Source organism: Chanodichthys erythropterus, chromosome 10, assembly GCF_024489055.1.
Source record: "Chanodichthys erythropterus isolate Z2021 chromosome 10, ASM2448905v1, whole genome shotgun sequence".
Taxonomy (NCBI): Eukaryota; Metazoa; Chordata; class Actinopteri; order Cypriniformes; family Xenocyprididae; genus Chanodichthys; species Chanodichthys erythropterus.
In genome coordinates, this window is record NC_090230.1 from 60,044,799 (window position 1) to 60,061,555 (window position 16,757).

The 16,757-nt window shown below is 38.7% G+C and overlaps 1 protein-coding gene across 1 annotated transcript in view; it reads left to right on the forward strand.

Annotated features, from left to right (window-relative positions):
* The window catches only part of LOC137028415 (fibrillin-2), a 148,856-nt gene that overhangs the window by 115,911 nt on the left and 16,188 nt on the right, over positions 1-16,757 (forward strand). The window contains exons 38-43 of the mRNA XM_067397170.1: positions 6,308-6,376; positions 6,788-6,913; positions 7,003-7,128; positions 11,441-11,593; positions 12,501-12,569; positions 12,663-12,788. Coding sequence (XP_067253271.1) covers positions 6,308-6,376; positions 6,788-6,913; positions 7,003-7,128; positions 11,441-11,593; positions 12,501-12,569; positions 12,663-12,788 — 669 coding nt within the window. The remainder of the gene's footprint in view (positions 1-6,307; positions 6,377-6,787; positions 6,914-7,002; positions 7,129-11,440; positions 11,594-12,500; positions 12,570-12,662; positions 12,789-16,757) is intronic.

Genomic DNA, 16,757 nt, shown 5'->3' on the forward strand with positions numbered 1-16,757 from the left:
TATATTCAAAGATTACAGGCTGGCGACGTCAGATTAATGTGGTAGGCAATAATAATAATGTGGCGACTAGGGCGGGCGAGAGCCGTGAGGGAACGGTGCGAGGCCGGTGACGCAAGTGATAACGAGCATCACCTGGGAGGCGCACCGGCCTTGATTCCCTCACGGAGGAGCTCCGGGAGCATAAAAGGAGGAGCGACTACAGTGAAGGACGAGAGAGGAACAGGCCTGGACTTTACGTTGTGTTTTATTATGTTTGTGTGGCCGGCAGATGTCCGCGAGGGTCTGCCGGCATTAGTTTCGTTTTGTTCTTTGTTTATTTTATATTAAAGTTTGGTTCAACGTTCGCCGGTTCCCGCCTCCTTCTTCCCACAGATTCAATAAAAGTAAGACAAAACAAAGCTATACGGAGACGCAGACAGGAGCAATCGAGCAAAATGCTCACTGCTCTGGTTGTCTCAATAAACATCGTAAACTGTACCTGTGTCTCCGACCTCCTCTGTATGTAACAACCGACTAACAGCTGAGTAAAACTGTGTCATCGTCAAACTCTGCTGGCCTTTTTTCACAATAGCCGCATTTCCACTGTCGGGCCAGAGTGAACCAGGGCTAACAATGCTCCTCCTCACCATTTCACCAGCTGACTGAAAACTAGCTAGATCACAAAATAAGCATGACAGAAACAAACGTTTGATCTTTACTTAAAGACTTCAGATTCCAACATCAATATTTGACCAATATTTTACAATAAAAAATGTTACAGTAACGGTAAATTATTCATTTGTGTCAGGAGTGCATCAATTATGCTGAATCAAAATGATATTTATATTCACATAAAAAGAGAACACACACCTATCCAGTTGCACCTGCTTCCATTTATTTACGATCATAAGAATGCAGAAGACAACTCCATTAAGGCTTTTAAATCCAAAGGCTTACACATTTAGAAATATGTTGATAAAATACCATATGTTTACATCACATTTCTGAGCATTTCTATTAATTTTCCTCTAAATTATGTTAAGATTGCAATCTGAGGATGTTTGAATGATCTCTCTGTCTCTCTATACAGTTATCCTTTCAGCCAGAGCAACAGAGGGAGCGCACAAGCAGAAAATAGGAGTTATGAGTTATGCGAGTTAACCAGAGTGTATGACAGATATGCAGATGCAGTGCATTAGTCCGGTATCAACAAAGGCACAGGCAAGAGACAGATAAAACATTACAGCAAGTTGTCTACATTCCTCAAGCAGTCCCTGGTATTTTCCATAAGCGTGTGTATTTATTGTCACAATGGTTAGCATAAGTAGGTTTTAGCATCGCATATAAGTATATTTCTGCCTCATATGGTGATCAGAATCGCCATCGGATCGCAAGAAAAATATTTCAAACACTCACTGGTGTCTGAAAATGAATTTTGAGCTGAAATTGTTTCAACTGTCTTAAATGTTGAAGTTAGCTGGTAGCCTAGGAACAGGGCAGCGGTGTTGACCATCTCTTGACTCCGTCTCTGTTCATGACCATTCCTCAAGCCCCAGTTGGCCCGCTTTGGACCAAGGTATTCGGCGGGCCAAACAACCCTGGCCATTTGCCCTGAGGAAGCCCCGATGAGGCCTAATCAAGCCCCAGAAGTGACGGTGGAAACTCGACTAGCACGCTCACCTTTGGCCCGACAGTGGAAACGCGGCTAATGGGGTCTATGTGAATGTCCCACTTCAGTTCCTGAGAGATGGTGGTGCCCAGGAACCTGAATGATTCCACTGCTTCCACAGTATTGTTCATGATAGTGTGACGGTGCAGAAGTCCGCAAGCCTTCCAGCATCCGTGCCCATATTTGGAGAGAAACAATTAAGAGAGAACCTATAAAAAGACGTCAACTTGTAGAGAGGGGGTGAAGTATTCGAGAGAGGAAACAGAATGGACTTACCACTTACCTGGTGAAGCAGCTCCAGCTCTTCCGTGACAGGCATCGCAGCATCTGCCATGGCTAAACGGGAGTAAGACCAAGTAGTTTATTGCTAATACTGGCTACGGAGCAAGATCGTGTCGTTTCTCTGCAGAAGAGTGTGAAAAAAATCCGTACCAGCTCTTAATCAATTATTTGCTTCGCTCCTTTTGTTGTTGTTGTTTTTTTTTTCTCTTCTTAGTTTTTTTTTTTTGTTTTTTTGTGGCTCCTTTTGGAGTTATATTGTGGAGAAAAATGGACACCTGAAACGGTGAAACTGCCGTTATGACGATCAAGGATGGACGTGACTATATTGATTTGTTTGTTTGTATTTTTCCCATGCTGTTATTGTTTTTGGTTGAATGTGTGATCTCTGTGGTATAATTGCATTGCAGTTTCTGATTGACTGAAAAAAATTTATATATATTCACTTGAACTGCATACCTGTTTATGTCTCATGATTTAAAGTTTTTTTTTCTTCGTGTAACTGGTTTATTTTATACCTGGCGCCCGAACTTTATTTGGTTAAAACCAAAAAATGTAAAAGATTAATTTTGGATGGGCTGCCACCGTTACAATAGTGAGTGGGGGGGGGTCCTGGGGTGTTTCTCCTGGAGTCCACTATCATCTAGACTGTTTTGAGCATGTTCAGCTCCTGGTTGTTCAGCTCCTGACTGCACCAGATAGCCATTTGTCCAAACTATTGTTTGCATGCAGACTCATCACCGTTGTTGATGATGCCGATGACTTTAGTATTATCTGCAAACTTCAGGAGCTTAACAGAGGAGTTTTTGTAGTATAGTTATTCGTGTAGAGGGAGAAGATAAATGAGGAGAGAACAGACCCCTGAGGAGCACCTGATGGTTCAGGTGTTGGATGTGAATTTTCCCAGCCTCACTAGCTGCTGCTTGTCTGTCAGAAAGTTGATGATTCATTGACAGATGGAGGTAGATACAGAGAGCTGGATTAGTTTAGTCAGGAGGATATCTGGGATGATGTTGAGCAGAAGTCCACTAAAAGGATCCTTGCATAAGTCCCTGGTTTGTCCAGATGTTGCACGATGTAGCGCAGTCCCATGTTGACGGCATCATCTACGGACTTATTTGCCCAATAAGCAAGCTAAAGAGGGTTTAGCAAGGGGCCAGTAATGTCCTTCAGGTGGGCCATCATCAGTCTCTCAAATGACTTCATGACTGCAGACGTCAAAGTAACTGGCCTGTAGTTATTTATGGCGCTTTTCCACTGCATGGTACAGCTCGGTATAGCCCGCTTAAATAGTACAACCTCAGTTGAGGTTCCAAGCAAGCCGTACCGATACTAAAATGTGATGTGTAAACACTGCAGATCACTGAATGGTCAGAATCGTCACTACCAGCATCATTGGATTTGTGACATTAGACACCAAACCCGCTTAGATTTAAATAGTCAGTAACAGCCACCACAGTATCATTTGTTCACACAACTTTTTTAAACGACTTGCTTTAAACAACCATCTCACAGAACTAGAAATAAGAAATGGCTGTATCGTGGTCAGTAATCCCACCCACTTTGAAGTGGTACTAAACTGCAGTGGAAAAGCAAAGCGAGCTAAGCCGTGCCATGCTGAGCCGAGTCGTACCACACAGTGGAAAGTGGTTGGTAGTCAGTAGACAACGTGGCGCCGCAACTATAACGATCAGTTTATAATCACACTAGGACTGTCCTCGACAAGATTTTTCTGGTCGACTAGTAGTCATTCATTTTTAAGGGATTAATCAACTAATCTCATGTTTATTAATAAACCATATAAATCATAATAAAGAGCATTTAATGCCTACATAGCCTAATCAGCATTCAAGCGCACATATAAAAAAAGATGTATTACTCTTATCTGTATGACCAAAAATGACAGAGAATTTCAAGTGCAAGTGCTCACACCGGCTCTTCTATGTTAGCCATCATACAGCGCGCTACTATTCAGCTTTCACACTCCGCACAAACACTTGAATAGCCCACATTATTCTAGGTTAACGTTAAAGCGAGCGGCCATGTAAAGCTGCTACTAACATGTTTCAGAAGATAAACCATATTTGAGGTAGATGAATGAGGTCGATGAACAGAGTTGGGCAAGTTACTTCCAAAATGTAATACATTATATATTACTAGTTACTGTCATTTGAAAGTAATTAGTTACACTACAATATTACTGTCTCTGAATTGTAATGCGTTACACTACTTTTGCATTACTTTTGAGTTACTTTCAACAAAGTAATCACAGAAGTATGACGGCATAAAATACTAAAATGTAGTTTATTACTGCTCATTATACATCCAGTGGAGGGCGATGTGGTATAGCATAATGACAGTGTAGGTCAGTGATCCTCCAGAGGGGCTTGGAGATAACTTAAAATTTTTGAGATAACTTAAAATTAATTTAAATATAGTAATATAATTCATTAATTGTATTATTAATACATAAAATTAAATATTAAACAAACGCCACCTCTCTGTGTATTCTGCAATTGTTTCAGAAAAGCTCATGCACTGTGTGAAATACAGATTGAATGGCGGCTCAAAACATCCAACCGCATCAGTAACAAAGTATATGCAAACTACATCTGTAGTAAAGATGGTAAAGATTATTACAGTGACATCAGTCGTACATTAGGCATGCGCAAGTCCGTTATTATTGATGCGCAAACAAAAAAAAAGTTCCCTCAGTGCCGCACATTGATTGCAGTATTGCACTTGACAATTATGTTCTTGTCCCTTTCTCTGAAAATAATGGGAGTAGCTCCGTCCATCTCACAAACATAGAATCCATCTTTGCAGTCATATCAACCATTGAATTTCAGCAGCAGGAAAGAGATACTATTTTACCCACAGATTTTTTTCTCTGGTGCTGGAATGTCTTGCGGTGTTGGTAAAAAATAAAACTAAAACCACTTAATTTCGGGTTAAATATGTTGTTGTAACGTGCGTTACTGAGATTGTAACGAGTATAATATTACCCAAACTGTATTAGTAATGCATTACATTACTGCGTTAGAGCAAAAAGTAATATATTACTGTAATATAATTACTTTTGTAATGCGTTACTTCCAACACTGTAAACGACTAATACAATTTTGGTCAACTAAGCCTCTTGTCGACTAACGTTAGTCAACTATTAAAGGGCAGCCCTAAATCCCACCCACTTTGAAGTGGTACTAAACTGTAGTGGAAAAGCAAAGTGAGCAAAGCTGTGCCACGCCGAGTCGTACCACGCAGTGGAAAAGCACCATTAGTCCTGTGATTTTTGGTTTCTTGGGTAGAGGGATGATAGAGGAGCATTTGACGCAGGGTGGGGGCTTCATACAGCTCCTGTGATCTGTTGAAGATCAGTGTAAAGATGGATGATAGCTGGACAGCACAGGCTTTTAGACAGGCTGGTGAGACACCCTCTGGGCCTTTGGCTTTCCTTATATTCTGTTTTCTGAAGAACCGGCATACATCCTCCTCACAGGCAAACATTAGGGGGGAGGGAAGGGGGAGGAGTGTTAATGGTTGTGTGGCAAGACTGTTAGAGCGGGTATGGGGTGTGAGACTGATATTTTCAAACCTGCAGTAAAACGCATTCAGGTCTTCAGCCAGTTGTTGATTTGCCACAGTGCTGGGGGAATGGTGTCTTGTTGCTGGTGATGGCTTTCCACACAGATGCAGGGTTATTGGCTGAAAACTGTTTTTTCAGCTTTTCAGAGTAGTGTCTCTTAAAATCTTATTTCCTTTGTCCGCTTTATACAGCGGAACAATATGTCAGTACTTTCATACTGCAATAATTCAGTACTACTATACATTACTACTGCAGGGGTGAAATCATTTAAAAGATGAACATGTTTTGAAAAACATATCTAGGCACTTAAGGAATTAATTGTTACAACTGGTGTGCAGGACATTTCAATCCTCCATGCTATTGTAATAGCTTAAAGCTAACAATTCTACATTACCTTAGTAATTTCAATACTATAATACTATCAATGCTTACATCAATGCTTCAATAGTATATATATTTCCATAGTTTAATACTGCAATAGTGCAGTACAACAGTACATTGTTACCTCAATATAACGATACTCCAATACTTAGTGTACATACTACAACACTTCATTAAATTCAATCTTTATACTCCAGTACTGCAATATATCAATACTGCAGTAGTTAAATTCACTTCATTTTTATCATTTATTCTGTAATTATGTAGTTATTCTAGACACTTTCAGTATAGTAATTCAGTATCTTTTTTTGTGACAAAATTCATAAGTTCTTTCATATCGTCTTAGCATATTAAAAAAATATTGATGAATATGAAGGTTAAAGTTGGCTGATGACCATATCATGTGTCTCTAGCGGAGTATAACACACTGTGTCCTGGAGGAGAGGGGTTCAAACCCAACCCCATCACCATCATCCTGGAAGGTAATCAACCCTTTATAAAACTATCACTATACACCGCTGAACATACTCTCTATGACAGCTTATTATTTCCTGTGAAGTTATAGAAAATACATAAGCAATAAGGTAATAGTTCCTGTACTATTTTGTGATTACAGTCAATTTTAAAGGGTGTTCTTAGACATGACACACAGTAAAGTGATTTTATTCATAGTATAGTATTTTTAAATGGTTACTATATAATAAAAATATTAGGCGCATATTTGTTTTTTAAAACATTATTGGAGAGAGACTAATATGAGCAGACTAATTAATTTATGCAGACTTATAATCCACATTTTGTGTGTATAACAGAATTTCTAAACCTGAACAATAAAGGGTGTTAAGAACTTTTCTCATTGAGTTGTGTTTCTGTTTGTTTTCTGCTGGTTTCAGATATTGATGAATGTCAGGAGCTGCCCGGCCTGTGCCAGGGTGGAAACTGCATCAATACATTTGGAAGTTTCCAGTGCGATTGCCCGTCTGGATACTACCTCAACACAGACAACCGCATCTGTGAGGGTGAGGTAGCGTTTCTATGCTTAAAAACACAGTTTTTCCACTGAGAGATCCTCAGAAAGGTGAGTTTGACTGTAAGGTGTGTTTTTCAGATATTGATGAATGTGTGCTCAGTTCAGGGGTTTGTGGTCCGGGCACCTGCTACAACACACTGGGAAACTACACGTGTGTCTGTCCACAGGATTACATGCAAGTGAGCGGAGGACACAGCTGCATAGGTGCGTGTGTTAGTGGTGTAGAAATAACTGAATCTGTTTTTGATGTAGACAGCACAGTCTTTAATTAATAGTTTAATACAGGGGTTCCCAATCCTGCTCCTGTAGATCCACCTTCCTACAAAGTTCAGCTCTTTCCCTGATAAAACACATCTGAACCAGCTAATTAAGATCTTTAGGAGAACTTGATAATTACAGACAGGTGTTTTGGATCAGGATTGTATCTAAACTCTGCAAATAGGTACAGTGCATCCGGAAAGTATTCACAGCGCTTCACTTTTTCTACATTTTGTTATGTTACATTCTTATTCCAAAAGAGATTAAATTCATTATTTTCCTTGAAATTCTACAAACAATACCCCGTAATGACAACGTGAAAGCAGTATGTTTGAAATCTTTGCAAATTTATTAAAAATAAAAACACTCAAAATTGAGCTCAGGTGCATCCTGTTTCCACTTATCAGATGTTTCTACAACTTGATTGGAGTTCACCTGTGGTAAATTCAGTTGATTGGACATGATTTGGAATGGCACACACCTGTCTATATAAGTTCCCATAGTTAACAGTGCATGTCAGAGCACAAACCAAGCCATGAAGTCCAAGGAATTGTCTGTAGACCTCTGAGACAGGATTGTATCAAGGCACAGATCTGGGGAAGGGTACAGAATAATTTCTGTAGCATTGAAGGTCCCAGTGAGCACAGTGGCCTTCATCATCTGTAAATGGAAGAAGTTTGGAACCACCAGGACTCTTCCTAGAGTGGGCCGCCCAGCCAAACTGAGCGATCAGGGGAGAAGGGCCTTAGTCATGGAGGTGACCAAGAACCCAATAGTCACTCTGATAGAGCTCCAGCATTTCCCTGTGGAGAGAGGAGAACCTTCTAGAAGAACAACCATCTCTGAAGCACTCCATCAATCAGGCCTGTGCGGTAGAGTGGCCAGATGGAAGCCACTCCTCAGTAAAAGGCACATGACAGCCTGCCTGGAGGACTCTCAGACCATGAGAAACGAAATTCTCTGGTCTGATGAACCAAATTTTGAACTCTTTGGCCTGAATAGCAAACGGCATGTCTGGAGGAAACCAGGCACTGCTCATCACCTGGCCAGTACCATCCCTACAGTGAAGCATGGTGGTGGCTGCATCATTCTGTGGGGATGTTTTTCAGCAGCAGGAACTGGGAGACTAGTCAGGATTGAGGGAAAGATGAATGCAGCAATGTACAGAGACATCCTTGATAAAAACCTGCTCTAGAGTGCTCTGGACCTCAGACTGGGTTGAAGGTTCATCCTCCAACAGGACAACGACCCTAAGCACCCAGCCACGATAACAAAGGAGTGGCTAAGGGACAAATCTGTGAATGTCCTTGAGTGGCAAAGCCAGAACCCAGACTTGAACCTGATTGAACATCTCTGGAGAGATCTGAAAATGGCTGTGCACCAACGCTCCCCATCCAACCTGATGGAGCTTGAGAGGTCCTGCAAAGAAGAATGGGAGAACAAATAGGTGTGCCAAGCTTGTAGCATCATACTTGAAAAGATTTGAGGCTGTAATTGGTGCCAAAGGTGCTTCAACAAAGTATTGAGCAAAGGCTGTGTAATACTTAGGTGAGGTCATAGATCCTCTTCTTAATATTGTTAATTCATCTTTATCACTAGGATACGAGCCAAAAACTTTTAAGCTGGCTGTTATTAAACCTCTTATTAAAAACACACAACTTGATCCTAGAGAATTAGTCAATTACAGGCCGATTTCAAATCTCACTTTTCTATCAAAAATACTAGAAAAGAAATAGTTCTAGATAGTTTTAGAAAGAAATAGTATCTGTGAGGATTTCCAGTCAGGATTTAGACTGTACCATAGTACTGAGACTGCTCTCATTAGAGTTACTAATGATTTGCTCTTATCATCAGATCGTGGTTGTATCTCTCTATTAGTGTTACTGGATCTTAGTGCTGCATTTGACACTATTGATCACAATATTCTTCTAAATAGACTCGAAAACTATGTTGGCATTAGTGGAATTGCATTGGCATGGTTCAAATCATACTTATCTGACCATTATCAGTTTGTAGTAGTAAACGATGAGATGTCATATCAATCAAAAGTTAAATATGGAGTACCACAAGGCTCAGTACTAGGACCGTTGCTTTTCACTCTGTACATGCTACCCTTGGGAGATATCATTAGGAAGCATGGCGTTAGTTTTCATTGTTACGCTGATGATACCCAGCTCTATATTTCTTCATGCCCTGATTAAACTTACCAATTCGCTAAATTAACAGAATGTATAGCTGATATAAAAAACTGGATGACCAGTTATTTTCTACTACTAAATTCAGAAAAAACAGAGATTCTAATTTTTGGACCAAAAACTACTTCACGCAGTAACATAGAATACTGTCTAACACTTGATGGCTGCTCTGTTAAGTCCTCGTCGTCAATTAGGAACCTGGGTGTTCTCTTTGATACCAATCTTTCATTTGAAGGCCATGTTACTAGCATCTCCAAAACCGCATTCTTCCATCTTAAAAATATATCTAAACTACGACATATGCTCTCAATGAAAAATGCAGAACAGTTAGTTCATGCGTTCATGACCTCAAGGCTAGATTACTGTAATGCTTTACTGGGTGGTTGTTCCTCCCGCTTGATAGATAAACTACAGCTCGTACAAAATGCAGAAGCTAGAGTTCTTACTAGAAGTAGGAAGTATGACCATATTAGCCCAGTTCTGTCATCACTGCATTGGCTTCCTGTTAAACATCGTATAGATTTTAAAATCTTGCTAATTACAGCACTAAATGGTTTAGCTCCCCAGTATCTGAGTGAGCTCTTAATGCATTATAGTCCTTCACGTTTATTGCGATCTCCGAATTCAGGCCAGCTGATAATACCTAGAATATCAAAATCAACCGCAGGCGGTAGATCCTTCTCCTATTTGGTACCCAAACTCTGGAACAATCTTCCTAGCATTGTTCGGGATGCAGACCCACTCTGTCAGTTTAAATCTAGCCTAAAAACACATCTCTTTAACCTGGCATACACATAACACATTATCAATTTATATTTTCAAATCCATTAAAGGATTATTAGGCTGCATAAATTAGGTCAGCCAGAACCGGGAACACTTCCTATAACACTAGATGTACTCGTTACATCAGAAAAGTATGGCATCTACGCTAATATTAGTCTTTCTGTTTATCCCGAGGTTTACCGTAGTCAACCGGATCCGGGCCATATCCAGCTGAGACCAAGGACCTGCGCCTTGACACGACCACAACGCAGCCCTGAAGTATCAGCAGAGATCGAGTCGACTAGATCATCCATTGTGAAGACATCATCAACACGACAGCCAGTGCCACAGTTCCTCAACAGACCGACCATACCGGCTTGATGAATACGATCCTCAATTGGACACGACCACAACGCAGCCCTGAAGTATCAGCAGAGATCGAGTCGACTAGATCATCCACTGTGAAGGCCTCATCGACACGACAGCCAGTAGCACAGTTCCTCAACAAATCGTCCATACTGGCGTGATGAATACGATCCTCAACTGGATGGAACTGAATTAATACTTTGATTGTTGCGATCCTATCAGACTTATGATAGTGACCTGATTGTAACAAAGCACTGTTCACCAGAGGAGAACTGGCCCCCCGACTAAGCCTGGTTTCTCCCAAGGTTTTTTTTTTTTTCTCCATTTTAACATCTACAGTATTTGCCACTTGTTTGCCACCTGATGCTTGCTTATTTGGGGACACTTGACATTTATTCAACAGTGCTTTGATCTGCCTGCATTGACACTATTCTTGAAGAGCTGCTGTGCAGCAAAAATTATGTACCAGTTATTAATGTAAAGCTGCTTTGATACAATCCGATACAATCAATAATTTGATACAATCGCTATATAAATAAAGGTGACCTGACTTGACTTATGTACATGTGAATTTTTTATTTTTTATTTATTTTTTAGTTTTTGAAATTTTGCAAAGATTACAAAACTTCTTTCACGTTGTCATTATGGGGTATTGTTTGTATAATTTTGAGGAAAATAATTAATTGAATCCTTTTTGGAATAAGGCTGTAACATAAACTGTGGAAAAAGTAAAGCGCTGTGAATACTTTCCGAATGCAATGTATATCTCTAAGAACAGGATTGGGAACCACTCGTTTTAATATTAATTAATAGAGTTTATTTACATTTTAAATGCGTTTTGCTCTACACATGCAGATTAGTGTACTTTATTTAGTGACCGTATATTTTTTGAAAAAGGCAAACTACTAAATTTGTAGGACTGTGTGTTGTTTTAGATATGAGGAAACGTCTGTGTTACCGTAACTACAGTGGAAGTACCTGTGAACACCAGCTCAAATTTAACACCACACAAAGATTGTGCTGCTGTGCCTACAATGTGGGAAAAGCCTGGAACAAACCATGCCAGGCCTGTCCGAGCCCTGGCACAGGTGAGCACACACATTCACTTACTGTAACTGTAATTTCAACATGAGGACACACATATTGTTTTAAAGACACACAACACAAACCCTAATCTTCAAAAAGCAATACTACTTTGCATTAATCATTTTCATTTCTGGACATTTCTGAATGTCCCTATAGAGTTTCTCTTATCAATCAGTAGCAGATGCTATGAGAACTTTATGCAGGAATGATGACCTCTGTAGACCTTGAAAAGACCAATAAATTGAAAACCTGCTCCAGAGCGCTCACCAGTCTGCAAGACTAGAGCCCCAAAATTAGTATTAAAGTGGTATCTGCTAATAAAATGCTGTGATTCTCTTCAGGCTCTCACAGCGTTAGTCATGTTCCCTAATTCATGGAATTAGAGTTAAATGCATAATGCAGAAATATTTGTCAGATTCAAATCACTTCTGGGGACAGTTGTGTTCCCAAACTATAGCTAAGCCCGTACAAAAACATTTCTGTGTGCTAATAATTGTACCAGTGGTGTATTTTTGGGGGGTCATTTCTTAAAATGAGGGGGCCACTAAAACAAATTCCATCCATTAATAAAATTGTACACCTAAACTACAGCATACACTACAGCATAAATGTTGATGTCAGCATAGTCCAGAGATCCACCAATTCCCTTTTGAAAGACAACAGGGAAAGTTTATTTAACGCAAAGTTGTCGTGGATGAGCTCAAAGATGATTTGACTCTTGAGAAGTCTTTCGACACAACAAGAAGTCAGAGGCAGTATGATCATTATCTTTTACAGTCTACTCAGGTTTGGCAAGAATTCCATGAAAACTTCCATGAAGAAAGTGACCATCTTCTATCTTCTTATGCAGAAGTTGTATGTAAATGTGTCACAAAGAAGATGCACTACTTGTACCCTCTGTTATTTTAGGTGACTATAGAAGTCTTTGTGGCAGTGTGACCGGATTCAGGATTGATTTTGAAACTGGAAAACCAAAAGGTAAAGACAAAATTTTGCAGTTAGTGAAATTTCAGTAGAAATGGCAGAAATAGTTTTAGCATAATGTTTAATGTTTTGTTCTGATCTTTTCAGATATTGATGAATGTCATGAAATCCCAGGTGTCTGTGCTCATGGTGTGTGTATAAACCACATGGGCAGTTTCCACTGTGAGTGTCCCTCAGGCTTCATTTACAATGACCTGCTGCTCATCTGTGAAGGTTTGTTGGCTACTTTCTCTGTAAGGAGTCGTTCACACAGAACAAGTTTTTGCAAAAATTATGTCAAAGTCATTGTGTGAGTGGCGCCCTTAAATCTTTATAACTACTGGGCTTATTTAGTGTGGCAGCCAGGGTTGGCCCAGGCTCTGTTGGTGCCCTAGGCACCTTAGTCACTTTCGTGCGGCGCCCGCCATGCCCCCCAGTCATATTGTACTATGTCCACACTTTAAACAGCATTATGGTAAAAATGGAACACTATGGCAACAGCTTTCTTGCCTGTACATGGAGTTTGCTGACAGAACTGCTGTTTCTTTCAGTTTTTTCACTCATTTTGCCTAAAACACTTTGTCATTGTCATCTAGGTTTAAATGTGACTAAAACACAGTTTTGTTTTGTTTTAGATTTTCCATCACAGCATTCTCTCCGTATTTACGATTGTTTGCCGCCTTTAGCCACTCTCTACAATTTGCTGGATCCTTCACTGGAAACTGAAAATCACTCACTCCCACTAAACATTTACTCTTTAAACTTTTGCACCCCTGAACAATGCAAGTCGTCACCATTATGACTAGGGCTACGTTCAAACTCACAGTCCAAATCTGGTTGTGTATCCATTTGGAATCTGATCTAAAATGATTGAAGGTCCACACTGTGTATCGCAACTGTTCAGTGTCAATGCCACTCTTTCTTTTTCTGGAATATCTGCATTGGTTTCTATGGCAATAGGTATCACTGATTGTAGGTATCATGTCAGGTATCACTGACATTTATATATATCAGTGGTAGGTACACTGCCCGCTCAAAAAAAAAGTTGCTGTTTGGATTTTAATAGGCAAATACTTAAGAATCTATGAATAGATCATTATTACAGTGATTATTATGTTTCTAGCATGTTTTATGTTTGGCAACAATTCTTTTAACCCTTAAATATTGAGTGTGTAGCTTTTTATTTCTTAAACAACCATGTAGGAAGACACATCATGGCCATATTCCAGGATGACAATGTCAAGATTCACCAAGATCTTGTATTGACAATGCAAGAGGTGAGCACTCTGTAAAGTCTCCTCCAGCACATCCCAAAAACTTACACTGAGGTTAAGGTCAGTGCCAATTCATGTCTGAAAATGATTCTTCATGCTCCCTCCAAACAATTCTTTCACAATTTGAGCCTGATGAATCTTGACATTGTCATCCTGGAATATGGCCATGATATATCTTAATACATGGTTGTTTAAGAAATGAAAAGTTAGGGTTAAAAGAACCGTTGCCAAACATATAACATGCTAGAAACATAATAATCACTGTAATAATGATCCATCCATAAACTCAAGTATTTCCCTATTAAAATCCAAAAAGAGCCTTTTTTTTTTTTTTTTTGGCCAGGCAGTGTATAAGCCAAAAACAACAACTGCAACATGGAGGGGTTTGCTATACAGATGTTGTCTTATTTACAACATGACAATGTGTAACCAGTGTGCTGGACTACTGCATCTTCTGAGGCAGCAGCAGAAAGTAGGAGGCTGGTATGCATGGCTTTATTTCTTGCTGTCGTCTCTGCCAGTCTCAAAACATGTCTCTGTTATATTGTCATTTTCTGCTCGACCGGCACTTTGCAGCAACAACCTTCGACTTTCAGCATGTTTCCTTTAACAACGTATGATGTTTACATTTTCACATAAACCACTGAAACAGATTTACAGAAATGAGATTTGAATAGGATTTCAAACCACATGAGTGTAGCTTGAAACAGATTTGTAATAATTGCTTTTTCATGTATTTTTTTTTTTTTTTTTTTTTTGCCATTCAAACTGGCTAAATCTGATTGGATTTCAATCAGATATGCACAAAAATCTGATTTGGACTGACAGTCTGAATGAGGCTTAAAAGTTCACTAAGAATTACATGCGCTACTGTTTCTCTAGTCCCACAGCAATCACACAAACCTGTTGGGTGTTTTGTTATTATATACATAGTATTATTTAGCCTTGTATGGCCTATTCTGAGTCAGGAAATTACACATTCTTCTTTCCTTTACCCTCCTGAAATCAATAAATCTTAGTATTTCCTACTAAAGCATGGTGGTATATTTGACTCTGTTAAGTGTATCCATAGCAAACTTGTGAGAGTGGCCTTGGATAGAAACATACCCAGTGCATTATGGATGTTGTTTTCCTACCTATTTGGTAAGACCAAACTCTAGTCAGATAGCACTAATTTATTTTTTTTTGCCATTCCAATGCATTGGCAGGTAAAAATATAATTGAAAGCCAGTGGTGAATTAAGGTGAAGGGTCAATGTAAAATCTTGACTAATTATTATATAGTATTCTTCGTGAATTGATTTGTCAAAACAGTAATTTTTTTGACTGTCAAATATTACAGTACTCACAGTGGGTCTCATTTACCAATAATTGTGTGGATTATTTGTATTTAAATGCATGAAGAAGAAAATTTCTCTCTCAAAAATTTGACACTTTGTAATTGTCCTAAACAGATTGTATGTTTTCATTCATTTCACACAAATTGCAAATCATGTGAATAATTTTCTCAAAACACTATGCACAAATTTCTCAAATGTTTTTATAATAGTTAATACATCCAACCAAAACTTTAATATTTCAGGAAAACAATATCATAGCTTTTTTTAATGGCTTTACACAATTCACAAACATTTATGTATCATTTGTCCAACAATAAACAAAACTCTGGAATTTGTCATATTATTAAATACACTTGGTATGTTTTCAGTTGGCCTCAAAACGATAACTGCTTGTTTATTAATAATACAGACAGTCGAAATTCAGTTTTCCTGTCTGTTTATGCATTTATCACAGTTGCATAATGTAACAGGAAAAATATGAAAGGGAAAGTATACAAAGAGCAAGAAAAGAATAAGAATATGCAAGAGAAGGGGAAAATATAGAGGTGTAAGAGTGAAAGTGTTGGTGTGGGTAGAGGAAGGGGTGTAATGAGAAGGAAAGGAAGAGTGGAACAGATAGAGGGAGATCATATGAGGAGAGAGGAGGGTGTAAAAAAGGAGGAGAGGAGAATAAATGGGTGGAGGGCATTGGCATTCTTATTTATAAGAACTTCAAAATAAAATACATTGGCATAATTTTATGTTTGAATTTAAATCTAAACAAAGTTTTATAAATATATATTTTTAAAGCAGTTCAGATAATTGAACATTTTTGCACAGCAATTTGTATATTCTCAAATGTCAGGGGGGCTCAACTGCAAATATGGCTGCTTTATATGAATTGATAAGGTAGTAACATTAAGCCTGATAATGCAACATTACTATATATATATAATATATATATATATATATATATATATATATATATAATATATATATACACACACACACAATACGGCTGTAGTTTTGATGATAGTATTTACTTTTAATAAATGCATTCATAGAAAAAAAGTGTTTTATTTTGCAGTAAAGTTGAACTGTTAGGCAAAAGTAAGAGTGTGTTTAGATCACTGTGTTAACTGTTTTGAGAGCAGTTATATTACTTTGGAGAAATGTGTCAAAAATCGATTGAGAAAAACTGTAACACATTAATAAAGCCACCCAGAGTATGCAATTTCTGTGTTCCTTCATTTCATAAAGTTATTGAAGAGTCATGATTTGTTTATGAAAATGTTTGTATGCAGATGTCATGCACACATGTAACACTCCTTATCTGACGGCATTCAAATCAACGGGCAGACACAAGGAGCTGCCTTTCATGCACCGTTTATTTCTGTAACACAAGAAGAAAGAATTCTTCTGGTGACACAGTGGGCATTCATACATATACGCATGTATCTAAAAGAACAAAGTTAAAGAAATAACAAGGTCCACCTGTATATATGGGGCAAAAAATGTTGTCAGAAAGATTGTTACTACTAGAAAGCCTAATTTTACCTACCTTCTCACAGTTAAAAGGCAAACAACCTAGGCTACTAATTACTTAATGTC